Source organism: Salvelinus alpinus, chromosome 24, assembly GCF_045679555.1.
Source record: "Salvelinus alpinus chromosome 24, SLU_Salpinus.1, whole genome shotgun sequence".
NCBI classification, from domain to species: Eukaryota; Metazoa; Chordata; class Actinopteri; order Salmoniformes; family Salmonidae; genus Salvelinus; species Salvelinus alpinus.
Window position 1 is genome coordinate 16,118,003 of NC_092109.1, and position 16,134 is coordinate 16,134,136.

The 16,134-nt window shown below is 46.9% G+C and overlaps 1 protein-coding gene across 8 annotated transcripts in view; it reads right to left on the bottom strand.

Moving 5' to 3' along the window:
• The window catches only part of LOC139552241 (serine/threonine-protein kinase ULK1-like), a 52,296-nt gene that overhangs the window by 3,172 nt on the left and 32,990 nt on the right, over nucleotides 1–16,134 (bottom strand). For 4 of the 8 annotated variants that reach the window (XM_071363775.1, XM_071363770.1, XM_071363778.1 and 1 more), the window contains 13 exons: nucleotides 14,892–15,054; nucleotides 14,617–14,680; nucleotides 11,040–11,126; nucleotides 9,767–9,910; nucleotides 6,228–6,382; nucleotides 5,490–5,740; nucleotides 5,036–5,336; nucleotides 2,195–2,317; nucleotides 1,798–1,982; nucleotides 1,431–1,609; nucleotides 1,098–1,216; nucleotides 722–879; nucleotides 163–298 (listed from right to left, as the gene is read on the bottom strand). In XM_071363775.1, the coding sequence (XP_071219876.1) occupies nucleotides 163–298; nucleotides 722–879; nucleotides 1,098–1,216; nucleotides 1,431–1,609; nucleotides 1,798–1,982; nucleotides 2,195–2,317; nucleotides 5,036–5,336; nucleotides 5,490–5,740; nucleotides 6,228–6,382; nucleotides 9,767–9,910; nucleotides 11,040–11,126; nucleotides 14,617–14,680; nucleotides 14,892–15,054 (2,065 nt within the window). The remainder of the gene's footprint in view (nucleotides 1–162; nucleotides 299–721; nucleotides 880–1,097; nucleotides 1,217–1,430; nucleotides 1,610–1,797; nucleotides 1,983–2,194; nucleotides 2,318–5,035; nucleotides 5,337–5,489; nucleotides 5,741–6,227; nucleotides 6,383–9,766; nucleotides 9,911–11,039; nucleotides 11,127–14,616; nucleotides 14,681–14,891; nucleotides 15,055–16,134) is intronic. The other 4 variants (XM_071363776.1, XM_071363771.1, XM_071363777.1 and 1 more) reach the window with 2 other exon arrangements.

A 16,134-nucleotide genomic window follows, 5' to 3' on the forward strand; every position in this document is an offset into this window, starting at 1 on the left:
TTGAGCAAGGCACTTAACCCTAACTGCTCCTGTAAGTCGCTCTGGATAAGAGTCTGCAAAATTACTACATTGTAAAATGTAAAAAAAAAAAACAGACACGCTACTGCAGTTCAGGCTTAATGGATGTGGTGGGTCAGAGGTGAAAGTTCTGAGGTGACTCACACTTGCTGACGCTGAGGATGTCGTTTTGCTCGGTGAGGAGCAGGGACAGGCCCTCCATCAGCAGCAGGGCCTTGTGGTAGCGCAGCACCGACGCCTCTCCCTGGTGGAACATCTCATCCAGAGCAGCAGCCTGCACCTGGGGGGGGGGGGGTCAGGGAGGAGAGAGGAAAAATGGCACGATAAAGGTTTGTATATGGGTTTGAATACAGCATGGGATTCCATTTGGCAGTATGGCTGAATAATAGCAAAGAGCAATTATTTAAATATCACCTTACTACAGCAACACACTATATACAGTGATCTTAAACATGTAGCTGTATAAATGGTGCAACGGGTCAACCACAAGCCGAGTAGAGGGCGAAGAAGAGATCAGGGGCCGTATAAAACATCTCAGAGTAGGAGTGCTGATTTGGGATCAGTTTAGCCTTTTAGGTTACAATGAAAAAGATTACATGGACCGGATCCTAGATAAGCCCTCCTTCTCTGAGAAGCTTGATACACATGGCCCCAGATGCTGACATGACAGAAACAGTTGAGCTAAACACAGTGTCTCCCTTACCATCTGAACAGTGTGGCTAAACAGCAGCCTCTCGGCGGTGATGGTATTGACGTGGTCCATGAGACGGTGCTTGCGGGAGAAGAAATGCTCCAGCCGTGCGTTGAGGGAGAGGCAGGACGACACGCTGGACTTGTACAGCTCATTCAGCCTCTTGACCACTAAACACACAGTCACAGAGGAGAGGGCTGAGAGTGGAGCAGTGTTCACGTTGGAAATAGAGAGAGAGAGAGAGAGAGAGAGAGCAGTCCTACTCCACAGCAGGGTTGGGCTCAATACATTTTTTTTTAATGATACATCTGCCATTTGAGTGTAATGTTATATCCTTCTGTAAATGTTGGCTTTTAATCAGCCGTGTTCTAAAGTTGTTGGGTCTCACCTTGTTTGACAGTAGCAGAGGGGTACAGTTTTCCCTGTTTGACGCGCTCCATGGCTGTGTGCAAGGCAGACGACAGAAGCTCTGCAGTCTTCATGTACAACACCAGCTGCTCCGCATAGCTGAGACACACACACACGCACACAGATCAGAGTCATGATTTGTAGCTGATGCTACAGTCATTGCAAAGTGTCTCTGAATCTCAAAGTGAACAGTAACCAAGTCTGACTCGCTTTTATCATCCATTTGTAAAGATCTCATATTCCATGAAAAGGAAAGACTAGACAAAGTTGTTTCAGTAACAATGGTTTAGCTTCATTAGCTGGTGGCTCTCACCTCCACTCCCGGCTGAGGGAGCTGATCTGGTCAGCCACTAGGCTTTGCTGCTGCAGGAGGGAGAGCGGGGAGGTGTCCCCGTGCTTCGCCCCAGCCCCCCTGACCCCTGCCACCTCCATCAGACAGCGGGCAAAGTCCAGGGTGAAGCGCAGGCTCCTCAGGGTGTCTGTGTGCTCCTGCTGCACTCAGACAGACAGATGGAGAGAGAGAGACAAGGTCACGCACATTGAACGTCATAAAATATAGCCTACAGGGAGATGGGCATTCTTCAAAACAGAGACCGAGATGGACAGAAAAACATGCAGATACAAACTCAGAGAAACAGACAGCAGCAACCCCACATCCCAACCCCTACTCCTCCTCTCACCTCCATCAGGGTCTCCTCTGGCAGCTCAGGGGCCAGGAAGCTAACAGGTCCCCCCATGTTGGCTGTAATTGGGTCTGTGAAGCTGTAGCGTGGTCTGGAAGGACCCTCAAAGCTGTCCAGATAGGTACCTGTCTGAAATCGGCTGGTGAAGGACCCCACTGGGCTTATGGAGCTGGAGGAGCCTGCTATAGAAATAAGTGGTATTGTGGTTAGAGCATGGAAAGTACCTCAGAACAGGCCCTTGATGGCACTTAGTCTAAACTGACAGTTGTTTAACTTACACAGAGTAGTGTATTGTGCATATCATTGCCACTAAGATCAGCATCCCTAGGACACTATAATGTATTTGGATGCTGTGCGGAGCAATGACACCTAGCTGCTGAGCCAATCATCTCACCTGAGAACTGTCTGGTCCTGGAGGGCTGTGGAGGGATGCTGCCACTGGGTGGGGAGCCCACAGTGAACACCACCTGGGCTGGGCGGGCTGAGCCTGCTGCCATGGCTCCACCACCAGAGGGTGCTGAGGACAGAGACACAGAACTCATCAGACATAACACAGGGAGGATGAATCACGGTAATGACCTAGCTACATGCAGTGGAGCAAGTTAATAATTTACCCTGGTAATTAGTGTTACTGCTTTAAAAGTCTTATTTGCCCATATTATTATCAGACCAGTATACGTACAACCGTTACCTTCCCCATTCAAAACCTATAACAGGGATATTTGAAACATAATGTTTCTCTACGCACCCACGTGTGAGCTGTAGAAACACATTTCAGTTCCTATAGAAAAAAGGAATGTTCTATTAGAGCGGAGGAGTAGGCTTGGGTGGGCCTGGGTGGCACATCCCCACCCACTGGGGCCCTGCCAGGCCCACCCAATCAGATTGAGCAAAAACAAAAAAGAATACATCATTCTTTAAAAAAATACAACAGTCCTCATCACCTTAGAACCAACTTCTCTGGTTTTAAATGGCCTATGTGGCATCGATGATCAGCTATGAAAAGCCAAATGACATTTACTCCTAAGGTGCTGGCTTGCTGCATCCTCGACAACTACTGTGATTATTATTATTTGACCATGCTGGTCATTTATGAACATTTTAACATCTTGGCCATGCTCTGTTATAATCTCCACCCGGCACAGCCAGAAGAGGACTGGCCACCCCTCATAGCCTGGTTCCTCTCTAGGTTTCTTCCTAGGTTTTGGCCTTTCTAGGGAGTTTTTCCTAGCCACCGTGCTTCTACACCTGCATTGCTTGCTGTTAGGGGTTTTAGGCTGGGTTTCTGTACAGCACTTTGAGATATCAGCTGATGTACGAAGGGCTATATAAATACATTTGAAATGATTTGATCGATATGAGTACGAAAATAGTGTCAAAATTGACTACAAAGTGTACATAGAATAATTTTGGTCATAAAGTCAGTCTCGTCTAAAACTGAGTTTTGTAAGTGAGTTTGTCACGACTTACTGGAGGGGTGGGTATGGATACAATCATGCCCATTTGCCCATGCCCACTAATATGAGATAATCAGCTATGCTGATTGCGCTGTGCGTGCTCTATCCAATCATAGCAGCCAGAACCTCCAGACAGTGAGACAGACCTGCCCATTACACGGCGCCTCAGGCTTGTTTACATAAGACAACACCTCACCAATGTTATGTTGAAAGAACCCTTAAGCCCTTTATGGAGTGCTCACTTGCTGATGTTTGATAGTGCCAATCTGCCACTTTCTGGGGCAAAATTAGAATTGAGATGATCAGAGCGCATTTGTATCAAAACTGCAACTTGTCAATATTCCAAAACCCATTTGCAAGCATTTTGTGTCCACCCGCAACCTGTTTTGTAACATTATTCCCTATACAACACTGTCAGACAGACACACACTCTGGTCATAGGTAGTGAGAAAGTTCTAGTGGTGGCGCAGCGGTTTAAGGCACTGCGGTGCTTGAGGCGTCACTACAGATCCGGGTTCTATCCCGGGCTGTGTCGCAGCCGGCCGTGACCGGGAGACCTATGAGGCGACGCACCTTTGGCCCAGCGTCGTCCGGGTTAGGGGAGGGTTTGGTCGGCCGGGATGTCTTTGTCCCATCGCTCTTCAGTGATTCCTGCGGCAGGCTGGGAGCATGGACTCGGTCGCCAGTTGTACGGTGTTTCCTCCGACACATTGGTGCGGCTGGCTTCTGGGTTAAGCGAGCAGTGTGTCAAGAGGCAGGGCGGCTTGGCAGGGTGGTGTTTCGGGGGATGCATGCATGCAAATTAATTACTTAAAAACCATACAATGTGATTTTCTAGATTTTTGTTTTAGATTCCGTCTCTCACAGTTGAAGTGTACCTATGATAAAAATTACAGACCTCTACATGCTTTGTAAGTAGGAAAACCTGCAAAATCGTCAGTGTATCAAATACTTGTTCTCCCCACTGTATATAAAAACGGCGCCAAAGCACAAACGCCATCACTCGCCAGTGACTTGATAAACCAAAGCTACTGAATGTGCCTGCTAGCTACTACCGTACTTGCTAGCTTCATTGACAAACACACAAGTTGGAACTTAGCTAGCTAGCAATTGATTTTGGGCACTGATAAACAGTGTGTAGCTTGTGCTTTATTTAAGATAGTTTGGCAGCTTGCGGATGAAGTTGTAGACATGTTATTGTTCTCAGAAACCAGTTTTCAGCTCGCAGCCAGACTTTCCCTTCATGATAGATTTTAAGGAAGTTATTATTTCGAGGAAGTGGCTGGCCATGTTGTTGCTACGGTGATTCAATAGGGACAAACAACAGTACCTGCCATGATACGATATTCGAACATAACACACCCACATCAAACCACATCCCCAAGACAACTCGTTTGGCTTCAGTCATTGCTGCTAGCGTTTCTTAATGAACCACCAACACAAGGTCAAATCAGGAAGCGCAGTCACCCATTAAAACGTTTTTTGTGTTGGAATTGAGTCCTGTGGAACTTCACCCAATTGATACTGTGACCCCAGTCTAAAAAATAAGTGAGGAAATATGCACAGCTCTGCTGACCTTGGAAGCGCCAAGTTCTAACCCCCGAACAGATCTATACGGAGTGACCCACATCCACACAAAGGAAAAACCGAGTAAGTCACTGTGATATTAACTATCTAGTCAACCTCGGTTGGTGAATATAACAGCTCTTTATGCTTTAGTCATTCAGGTAGACAATTACTGAAGGGTAAAACTTGGTGAATAGGTCTACTATGCCCACCTGTGATGTCTCTGTTTGAGCTGAGGTTCTCACTGCTGCCGTGCTCCCCCAGCGGTCCTCCAAACGCAGCCATCAGCAGCATGTCAGACAGACGACCTGCACTCTGAGACCTGCCGAAGCTCTTGTCTTCTGTAGTCCTCTGGCTGTATTGCCCAAGCTGGCCAGTAGGCGGCTGTCCTGGGTACCTGGGGTTTGAGGCAGCCCTGCTGTCGGGCGGGGCCAGAACCAGACCCTGCTGGGCCAAGAAAGTCACCAGGTTGGGGGAGCTGGGAGGTTTGGGGAACTCAAAGGGTGGTATGGCCTGTGGACAGGATATCAGTGTCAGATGCAAAGTAGAGTCGAGAGACTATAGACAGTGGAATTGATTGTTTAAAGCAATAGTACAATTGCTGAATAGTTCAGTTTCCTCTAAAACACAGGCGTTGTACTAGCTGTGTCCAAAACATGAACTCACTCTAGAGGGGGATCCCAGGATGGTGGGGAGGGGGCTGCGCTGCATGAGTTCACTCAGCCTGGGGGAGGAGTGCAGGGGCCGCATAACCATCTTGCCTGCCTGCAGGTTGACCACCACGGGGTCAGAGTGCTGCTTCCTGATCTTCTGCCTGCCGCCACCACTAGTGGCCTCCAGGAGACAGGGGGCGCTGTGGAGCCGGGTGCCCAGGCCTTGCTGCTGAGGGGGAGGCCGTGTGTCGGGGAATTGGAGAGCTGGAGATGGACAGGGGTTAGAAGTTACAGCACAATGTTATCTTTACATTATCAAGATGAGTTACTAACTATACAGCTGAAGGAAAGACACAGGAAAGTAAAACATCTAAAAGGTGATGGTTCCTTTAAGTCAGGTTAAAACCCCTCTGATCAAGACAACAGGAAGTGAATAGCCTTGGTCTACTACAGAGCAACTCCCAAATTCCCCTGACCAGTTTAACCATTTCCACCACTAACAAAACACTAAAACAATCAGCCCAAAATTTGGAGCGACGGACAGAGAAGGAGGGAGGGGAACCCCGGATTCCTACCTCCGCCCCGTGACCCCCCGCTGCCCGTGTCCAACGGGCGTGCTTGCCCTGGCAGCTCAGGGATGGTGCCCATTTCAGACACAGAGGGAGACGAGAGAGGGGGACAAGAAAAAAGAAGGAGAGGAAAGAAAGAAGAGGGGACATTTTGACACATCAATGCACTCTGGCAGACATACCTTGAGGAGAAAGCTGGAAGAGTCTGGCCCCTCCTACAGACAGCCTGCAGGGCCCAGCCAAGGTCCCGTGGCCTCCTGGGTAAGGCAGCGATGGGCCAGTCCTTCCGAATCCCAGGGAACTATTGCTGCTGCAGCCGCGCACCAGAGTAGACGGTCTGTGGCAGGGGGAGGAACATAGTCACAAAGACAATATTCCCTGTTATCTCTAAGCTAGCAATGTTACTACTGCGCCACAGAAGAGACTGTGTGTTTATATAAGCTTGTGTGTGTAAGTAATGCATGTATACTGAGTGTACAAAACATTAAGGACACCTGATCTTTCCATGACAGACTGACCAGGTGAATCCAGGTGAAAGCTATGATCCCTTATTGATGTCACTTGTTAAATCCACTTCAATCAGTGTCGATGAATTGTATTTTACATTTTTATTTAACTAGGCAAATCAGTTAATAACAAATTCTTATTTACAATGACGGCCTACCCCGGCCAAACCCTAACCCGGACGACGCTGGGCCAATTGTGCACCGCCCTATGGGACTCCCAATCATGCCCGGTTGTGATACAGCCTGGAATCGAACCAGGGTCTGTAGTAACGCCTCTAGCACAGAGTTAAGTGCCTTTGAACAGGTTATGTTAGTAGGTTCCAGGCGCACGGGTTTGTGTCAAATTTAATTTGTCACATGCGCCGAATAGAACAGCTGTAGACCTTACAGTGAAATGCTTACTTACAAGCCATTAACCAACAATGCAGTTAAGAAAAATGTTAAGTAAAAAAAATAGACAAGTAAAAAAAATAATATATAATCTAAGTAACAAATAATTAAAGAGCAGCAGTAAAATAACAGTAACGAGGCTATATACAGGGGGTACCGGTACAGAGTCAATGTGCGGGGGCACCGGTTAGTCGAGGTAATTGAGGTAATATGTACATGTAGGTAGAGTTAAAGTGAGAGTAGCAGCAGAGTAAAAAGAGGGGGGGGAATGCAAATAGTCTGGGTAGGCATTTGATTAGCTGTTCAGGAGTCTTATGGCTTGGGGGTAGAAGCTGTTAAGAAGCCTTTTGGACCTAGACTTGGCGCTCCGGTACCGCTTGTCATGCATTAGCAGAGGGAACAGTCTATGACTAGGGTGGCTGGAGTCTTTGACAATTTTTAGGGCCTTCCTCTGACACCTCCTGGTATAGAGGTCCTGGATGGCAGGAAGCTTGGCCGCAGTGATGTACTAGGCCGTATGCACTACCCTCTGTATTGCCTTGCGGTTGGAGGCCGAGCAGTTGCCATACCAGGCAGTGATGCAACCCGTAAGAATGCTCTCGATGGTGCAGCTGTAGAACTTTTTGAGGATCTGAATATCCATGCCAAATCTTTTCAGTCTCCTGAGGGGGAATAGGCTTTGGTGTGCCCTCTTCATGACTGTCTTGGTGTGTTTGGACCATGATAGTTTGTTGGTGATGTGGACACCAAGGAACTTGAAGCTCTCAACCTGCTCCACTTCAGCCCTGTCGATGAGAATGGGGGCGTGCTCGGTCCTCCTTTTCCTGTCGTCCACAATCATCATCTTTGTCTTGATCACGTTGAGGGAGAGGTTGTTGTCCTGGCACCACACAGCCAGGTCTCTGATCATCATCATCATTGTCGGTGATCAGGTCTATAACTGTATTAAATGTATTAGTTTTCCTCATCAATCTACACAGCAAAATATATATAAAAAAAAAAATTGTGAACCAATATGTTTTCACAACGACTGTTGTGTCATTGGCAAACTTAACTATGGTGTTGGAGTCATGCCTGGCCGTGCAGTCATGAGAGAACAGGGAGTACAGGAGGGGCCTGAGCACGTACCTCAGAGGGGCCCCTGAGTTGAGGAACAGCGTGGCGGATGTGTTGCTACCTACCCTTACAACCTGGGGGTGTCCCGTCAGGAAGTCCAGGATCCAGTTGCAGAAGGTGTTTTGTCCCAGGGTCCTTAGCATTCTCACATAGGTGTTCCTTTTGTCCAGGTTGGAAAGGGCAGTGTGGAGTGCAATAGAGATTGCATCATCTGTGGATCTGTTGGAGCAGTATGCAAATGATGTGGGTCTAAGGTTTCTGGGATGATGTTGTTGATGTGAGCCATGACCAGCCTTTCAAAGCACTTCATGGCTACAGACGTGAGTGCTACGGGGCGATAGTCATTTAGGCAGGTTGCCTTAGTGTTCTTGGGCACAGGGACTATGGTGGTCTGCTTGAAACATGTTGCTATTACAGACTCAGTCTGAGACAGGTTGAAAATGTCAGAGAAGACACTTGCCAGTTGGTCCGCGCATGCTCGGAGTACACGTCCTTTAGTTTTTGCTTGTAAGCAGGAATCAGGAGGATAGGATTATGGTCAGATTTGCCAAATGGAGGGCGAAGGAGAGCTTTAAATCGCGTCTCTGTATGTCGAGTAAAGGTGGTCTAAAGGTGTTTTTCCCCCCTCTGGTTGCACATTTAACATGCTGGTAGAAATGAGGTAGAACGGATTTAAGTTTGCCTGCATTAAAGTTTCCGGCCACTAGGAACGCCGCCTGTATGAGCATTTGAGTGCGGACTTAGTGAAAGCATCGGTTTGTGGTGGTAAATAGACAGCTACGAAGAACATAGATGAAAACTCTCTTGGTAAATAGTGTGGTCTACAGCTTATCATGAGATACTCCACCAAAACCTCGAGACTTCCTTACTATTACATTTTGTGCACAAGCTGTTGTTTACAAATATACATAGACCGCAACCCCTTGTCTTACCAGAGACGGCTGTTCTATCCTGCCGATACATCGTAAAACCCACCAGCTGTATGTTATTCATCTCGTCGTTCAGCCACGACTCAGTGAAACATAAGATATTACAGTTTTTATTGTCCCGTTGGTAGGATATACATGATCGTAGTTTGTCTATTTTATTATCCAATGATTGTACGTTGGCTAATAGGACCGATGGTAAAGGCAGATTACCCACTCGCCGTCGGATCCTTACAAGGCACCTGGGCCTACGTCCCCGATATCTCTGTCTCTTTCTCCTGCGAATGACGGGGATGGGGGCCTTGTCGGGTGTCTGAAATAAATCCTTTGCATCAGACTCGTTACAGAAAAAATCTTCTTCCAGTACAAGGTGAGTAATCACTGTCCTGATATCTAGAAGCTCTTTTCGGTCATAAGAAACAGTGGCAGAAACATTATGTACAAAATAAGTTACAAATAACACGAAAAAACACACACAATAGGTTAGGGGACCGTAAAATGGCAGCCATCTCCTCCGGCACCATCAAGAACTGCAACGCTGCTGGTTTTCTCACGTTCAACAGCTTCAGTGTGTATCAGAAATGGTCTACCACCCAAAGGACATCCAGCCAACTTGGGCCAGCATCCCTGTGGGCCAGCATCCCTGTGGAACACTTTCGACACCATGTAGAGTCCATGCCCTGACGAATTGAGGCTGTTCTGAGGGCAAAAGGGGGTGTGTGCAACTCAATAGTAGGAAGGTGTCCTTAATGTCTTGTACACTCAGTGTATGTATATACTGACTGTGGGGAGCCATCATGGCTGAGGGAATGAAGGTTCTGCTCCATGCGCTGGTAGTTGGGGACCTGAGTGGGAACGGGAATGGGCACCGACTGACCGTGGTTACCATAGTTACCACAGTTACTGCCAGAGAACTCACTTGGCCGACTGAAAGAAGAGAGAAAGCGGGAGTTAGCTACGTTTAACCATTCCCTGTCTAATCAATGCATTAACAAAGCGAGTGAAACAGCAAAAATACTGAGAGAATAGTAACAGACAAAACATTATGTAATAGTGAGAGTGAACGATAGAGAGAGAAAGAGCAATGTGAGCCCTTGATTTGTGATTGCTTTGGTAGAGAGGGGAGATGATGATGATCAGCTTGACCTACTGAAAAGGGCTGGGAATTGCCAGGGACCTCGTGACACGATATTATCACGGTACTTACGTGCTGATACAATGTGTATTGTGATTCTCACGATTATCACAATTCTATATGGATTCCGATTTGATAATGCAATTTTATTGCTATTTGATGTTCCAAAAATATTGCTCACTGCTGCAGAGAGAAAATTTGTTTTAAATCAGTCATGGAAATAAGAGCTGAAAACATATTGGCTCACTACTTTTTTTTTTTTTTTTTGCTGTGTAGATTGATGAGGAAAACAAATCATTTAATACATTTTAGAATAAGGCTGGAACGTAACAAAACGTGGAAAAAGTCAAGGGGTCTGAATACTTTCCGAATGCACTGTAGTAGGCCTAGCCTGTAGAATGGGATCATGCTCTTTTTAATTGAGGCCATCAAAACTCTGTTCTCTCACACAATTGCATAGCCTATAGAAATGTTGCACAACATGAGCTCATGGGCTCTCATGCAGTGTTTGATAAGACATTTGCTGATGTCAGAGTGATTAGAGCGACAGAGTGCTGAGTACCAGGCAGTTAGCAAGTTTGGTAGGCTACTAAATGACCATCAGCAGCATCAGAGACTAAACGGTCACGTGGAATTTGACTGCGGTCATGACCTGTGACCGCCGGTGTGGCGGTAATATGGTCACCGTAACAGCCGTACCCATCACTACTACTGACCTAACATCTTTTTGCCATCAAGCCTTACAAACGAATCCCCCTACTCTAGAAGGGTATCATTGGCCTGGGCTTCCAGTGCACAATACACATTGACTCACCCAGCTGCCAGAGTGAGGGAACTGGCATTAGCATGTCATGGTTTAAGTATGTCTGAACACTGAGAATAAGTGAATCCCTTTCCAGTAAGAGTGTGATCAGATCTTACCTGATGGGACTGCGGGAGCCACTGTAGGAGGGGGAGTGGGGTGGGGTCTTGCCCTGACTGCCCAGGCCACCAGAGGCCAGTAGAGAGCTGAGGAGGAGGAGACAAGAGTTTAGTGGCTCTAATATATTATTAATAAGTGGGATTGTTCTTAAGCCGGTTTCACATTGGCATTTCCCAACAGCATTGTGTACAGGTGCCCACATAAGACCAATGTTAGGGCTGGGGAATGCCAGGGACCTTGCGATACTTAGGTGCCAATACGATATGTATTGCGATTCCCACGATTCTATATGTAAAGCAATTCGATACTGCTATTTTATTGTAATTTGATGTTCCAAACATATTGCTCAGTATAAGTCTGCTGCAGAGAGACAAGAGATAGCATGGGAAAATACATTTTGATCAGTCAGGAAATAAAAGTGCTGAAAACATGGCTTACTATTTAAAAAGAAGAAAAAGCTATAGAATGAAAGATACCAGAGTTTTGGCGCAGGAACAGCTGATATATAGATAGATAGATATATAAACTTAGCAAAAAAAGAAACGTCCCTTTTTCAGCACCCTGTCTTTCAAAGATAATTTTTAAAAATCCAAATAACACAGATCTTCATTGTAAAGGGTTTAAGTACTGCAGTGCATCTCCTCCTCATGGACTGCACCAGATTTGCCAGTTCTTGCTGTGAGATGTTACCCCACTCTTCCACCAAGGCACCATTCCTGCCAGAAATGCCCGGGAACTTGCAGGCACTAGCCCTCACCCTCCGATCCAACAGGTCCCAGACGTGCTCAATGGGATTCAGATCCGGGCTCTTCGCTAGCCATGGCAGAAAACTGACATTCCTGTCTTGCAGGAAATCACGCACAGAACGAGCAGTATGGCTGGTGGCATTGTCATGCTGGAGGGTCATGTCAGGATGAGCCTGCAGGAAGGGTACCACATGAGGAAGGAGGTAACGCACAGCGTTGAGATTGCCTGCAATGACAACAAGCTCAGTCCAATGATGCTGTGACACACCGCCCCAGACCATGACTGACCCTCCACATCGATTCCGCTCCAGAGTACAGGCCTTGGTGTAACGCTCATTCCTTCAACGATAAACGCGAATCCGACCATCACCCCTGGTGAGACAAAACCGTGACTTGTCAGTGAAGAGCACTTTTTGCCAGTCCTGTCTGGTCCAGCGACGGTGGGTTTGTGCCCATAGGTGACGTTGTTGCCGGTGATGTCTGGTGAGGAGCTGCCTTACAACAGGCCTACAAGCCCTCAGTCCAGCCTCTCTCAGCCTATTGCGGAGAGTCTGAGCACTGATGGAGGGATTGTGCGTTCCTGGTGTAACTCGGGCAGTTGTTGTTGCTATCCTGTACCTGTCCCGCAGGTATGATGTTCGGATGTACCGATCCTGTGCAGGTGTTGTTACACGTGGTCTGCCACTGCGAGGATGATCAGCTGTCCATCCTGTCTTAGGCATCTCACAGTACGGATATTGCAATTTCTTGCCCTGGCCACATCTGCAGTTCCCATGCCTCCTTGCAGCATTCCTAAGGCACGTTCACGCAAATGAGCAGGGACCCTGGGCATCTTTCTTTTTGTGTTTTTCAGAGTCAGTAGAAAGGCCTCTTTAGTGTCCTAAGTTTTCATAACTGTGACCTTAATTGCCTACCATCTGTAAGCTGTTAGTGTCTTAACGACCGTTCCACATGTGCATGTTCATTAATTGTTTATGGTTAATTGAACAAGCATGGGAAACGATGTTTAATGCAGCTGGTGACCACACCAGATACTGACTGTTATTTTTTGATTTTGACCCCCCCTTTGTTCAGGGATACATTATTTCATTTCTGTTAGTCACATGTCTGTGGAACTTGTTCAGTTTATGTCTCAGTTGTTGAATCTTATGTTCATATAAATATTTACACATGTTAAGTTTGCTGAAAATAAACGCAGTTGACAATGAGAGGACGTTTCTTTTTTTGCTGAGTTTATATCTATATTTTTTTACAAATCGATAGTTGGAATGAAAGTATCGATATACACTGAACAAAAATATAAACGCAACATGTAAAGTGCTGGTCCCATGTTTCATGAGGTGAAGATCCCGGGAAATGTTCCATACGCACAAAAATTATTTCTCTCAAATTTTGGGCACAAATTTGTTTACATCCCTGTTAGTGAGCATTTCTCCTTTGCCAAGATGATCCATCCACCTGACAGGTGAGGCATACCAAGAAGCTGATTAAACAGCATGATCAATACACAAGTGCAGCTTGTGCTGGGGACAATACAAGGCCATAACACAATGCCACACAACACAATGAAACAGATGTCTCAAGTTGAGGGAGCATGCAATTGGCATCCTGACGGCAGGAATGTCCACCAGAGCTGTTGTCAGATAATTAAATTTCTCTACCAACATCGTTTTAGAGAATTTGGCAGTACGGCCAACCGGTCTCACAACCGCAGACCACATGTAACCACGCCAGCCCAGGACCTCCACATCCGGCTTCTTCACCTGCGGGGTTGCCTGAGACGAGCCACCTCGACAACTGATGAAACGGTGGGTTTGCACAAGTGAAGAATTTATGCACAAACTGTCAGAAACCGCCTCAGGGAAGCTCATCTGCGTGCTCGTTGTCCTCACCAGGGTCTTGACCTGACTGCAGTTCGACATCGTAACCGGAACTGATTCCAGGGGGCAAATGCTCACTGTTGATGGCCAATGGCACGCTGGAGAAGTGTGCTCTTCACGGATTAATCCTGGTTTCAATTGTACCGGGCAGATGGCGTGTGGGCGAACGGTTTGCTGATGTCAAAGTTGTGAACAGAGTGCCCCATGGTGGTGGTGTTATGGTATGGGCAGGCATAAGCCACGGACAACGAACACAATTACATTTTATCGATGGCAATATGAAACCGATTTCATATATGAATGCACGAAGATACCGTGACAAGATCCTGAGGCCCATTGTTGTGCCTTTCATCCGCCGCCATCACATGATGTTTCAGCATGATAATGCACAGGCCCATGTCTCAAGGATCTGTAGACAATTCCTAGAAGCTGAAAATGTCCCAGTTCTTCCATGGCCTGCATACTCACCCATTAAGCATGTTTGGGATGCTATGGATCGACGTGTACGACAGCGTGTTCCAGTTCCAGCCGATATCCAGCAACTTCCCACAGCCATTGAAGAGGAGTGGGACAACATTCCACAGGGCACAATCAACAGCCTGATCAACTCTATGTGAAGGAGATGTGTTGTGCTGCATGAGGAAAATGGTGGTCACACCAGATACTGACTGGTTTTCTGATCCACGCCCCTACCTTTTTTTAAAGGTTTCTATGACCAACAGATGCATATCTGTATTACCAGTCATGTGAAATCCAGAGATTAGGGCCTAATTTATTTATTTCAAGTGACTTGATTTCCTTATATGAACTGTAATTCAGTAAAATCGTTGAAATTGTTGCAGGTTGCGTTTATATTTCTGTTCAGTGTAAAATCATCCTAAATAATATTACGATATGCAACTGTATCGATTTTTGCCCCCATCTCTAAAGACCATGTCCATTAAACTCACCCGCTGTTCATCAGACTGTCGTGGAACACCTTCCCAGTAGGTCCGTCAGAGGTGAGCTCACCTGCTGAGAAACCATGGCAACATGTCAAAGAGGAATGACCAGCCAAACTGATGAACCTCAGAATCATCTCAGAAAGTGGACTACACTGCTATTATACCTTCAGAATGAAAGTCATCTAAACAACTTCTCTCACAACCTCTGGATTCTATACACATGACAGACTGAAGAGCTACAAGAACACCACTTAGTGGTTGAGGAATGAGGATGCGCTTACTGGGAAAGTGGACGGGCACCATGACAAAGTCGTCTGTGTCACAAGAGGAGTTCTTGCTGCTGCAGCCTCCTCCAGACGAGTCCTTGAGGAGAAAGCCAGGGGCATCCTGGGTAGGGGAGGCAAGGGTTTTGGCGCGGAGCTGCTGGACCTCAGCCAGAGACTGCTGCAGAGAGAGAGAGAGGAACTATGACCACAGCACTGACTCTGAACAACCCACTATATAGTACACTACCGGTAGTACACTAACGTTCAAAAGTTTGGGGTCACTTAGAAATGTCCTTGTTTTTGAAAGAAGAGCAAACTGGCTCTAACCAGAATAGAAAGAGTGGGAGGCCCCGGTGCACAACTGAGCAAGAGGACAAGTACATTAGAGTGTCTAGTTTGAGAAACAGATGCCTCACAAGTCCTCAACTGGCAGCTTCATTAAATAGTACCCGCAAAACACCAGTCTCAATGTCAACAGTGAAGAGGCGACTCCGGGATGCTGGCCTTCAAGGCAGAGTTCCTCTGTCCAGTGTTTGTGTTCTTTTGCCCATCTTAATCTTTTCTTTTTATTGGCCAGTCTGAGAAATTGCTTTTTATTTGCAACTCTGCCTAGAAGGCCAGCATCCCGGATTCTCCAGACATTTCACGTGTTTTCATGGGTGATTCGCTTCGACAACTGTGATGCAAGACCAGGCCAGCCATCAACAAGACAAGCTGGCAGCGATCAGAGGTTTGGCACAAGTGGGTGAAGCGCCTGCCACTCATCTATAACCCAAGTCCAGACATCACAGTGGATGAGCATCTGGACGCTTTTAGGGGACGCTGCCCATTCAAACAGTACATGCCAAGCCAACCGTCTAAATATGGAATGAAGATATGGGCAGCATGTAATGCCAGGACAAGTTATGCCTGGAACATGCATGTTTCCCCCGGGAAACCTGTTTACGGTGTTCCCGAAAGGAACCAGGGGAAGCGGGTGGTCCAGGAAATGACTGCAGGTCTCCAGGGGTACAACATAACATGTGAGAATTTCTTCACCTCATATGCTTTTGGTCAGGAGCAGCTCCAAAAGAAAATGACCACGGTGGGGACAGTCAGAAGGAACAAGCCTGAGTTTCCTCCTGCCTTAATCACTACCAAAGACAGGGATCGTTTTTCCTCTAAATTTGCCTTCACCGATACACACACTCTTGTGTCCTACTGCCGAAGAGAAAGAAGAATGTGCTCCTGTTGACAACTCTGCACCGGGATGCCGCTG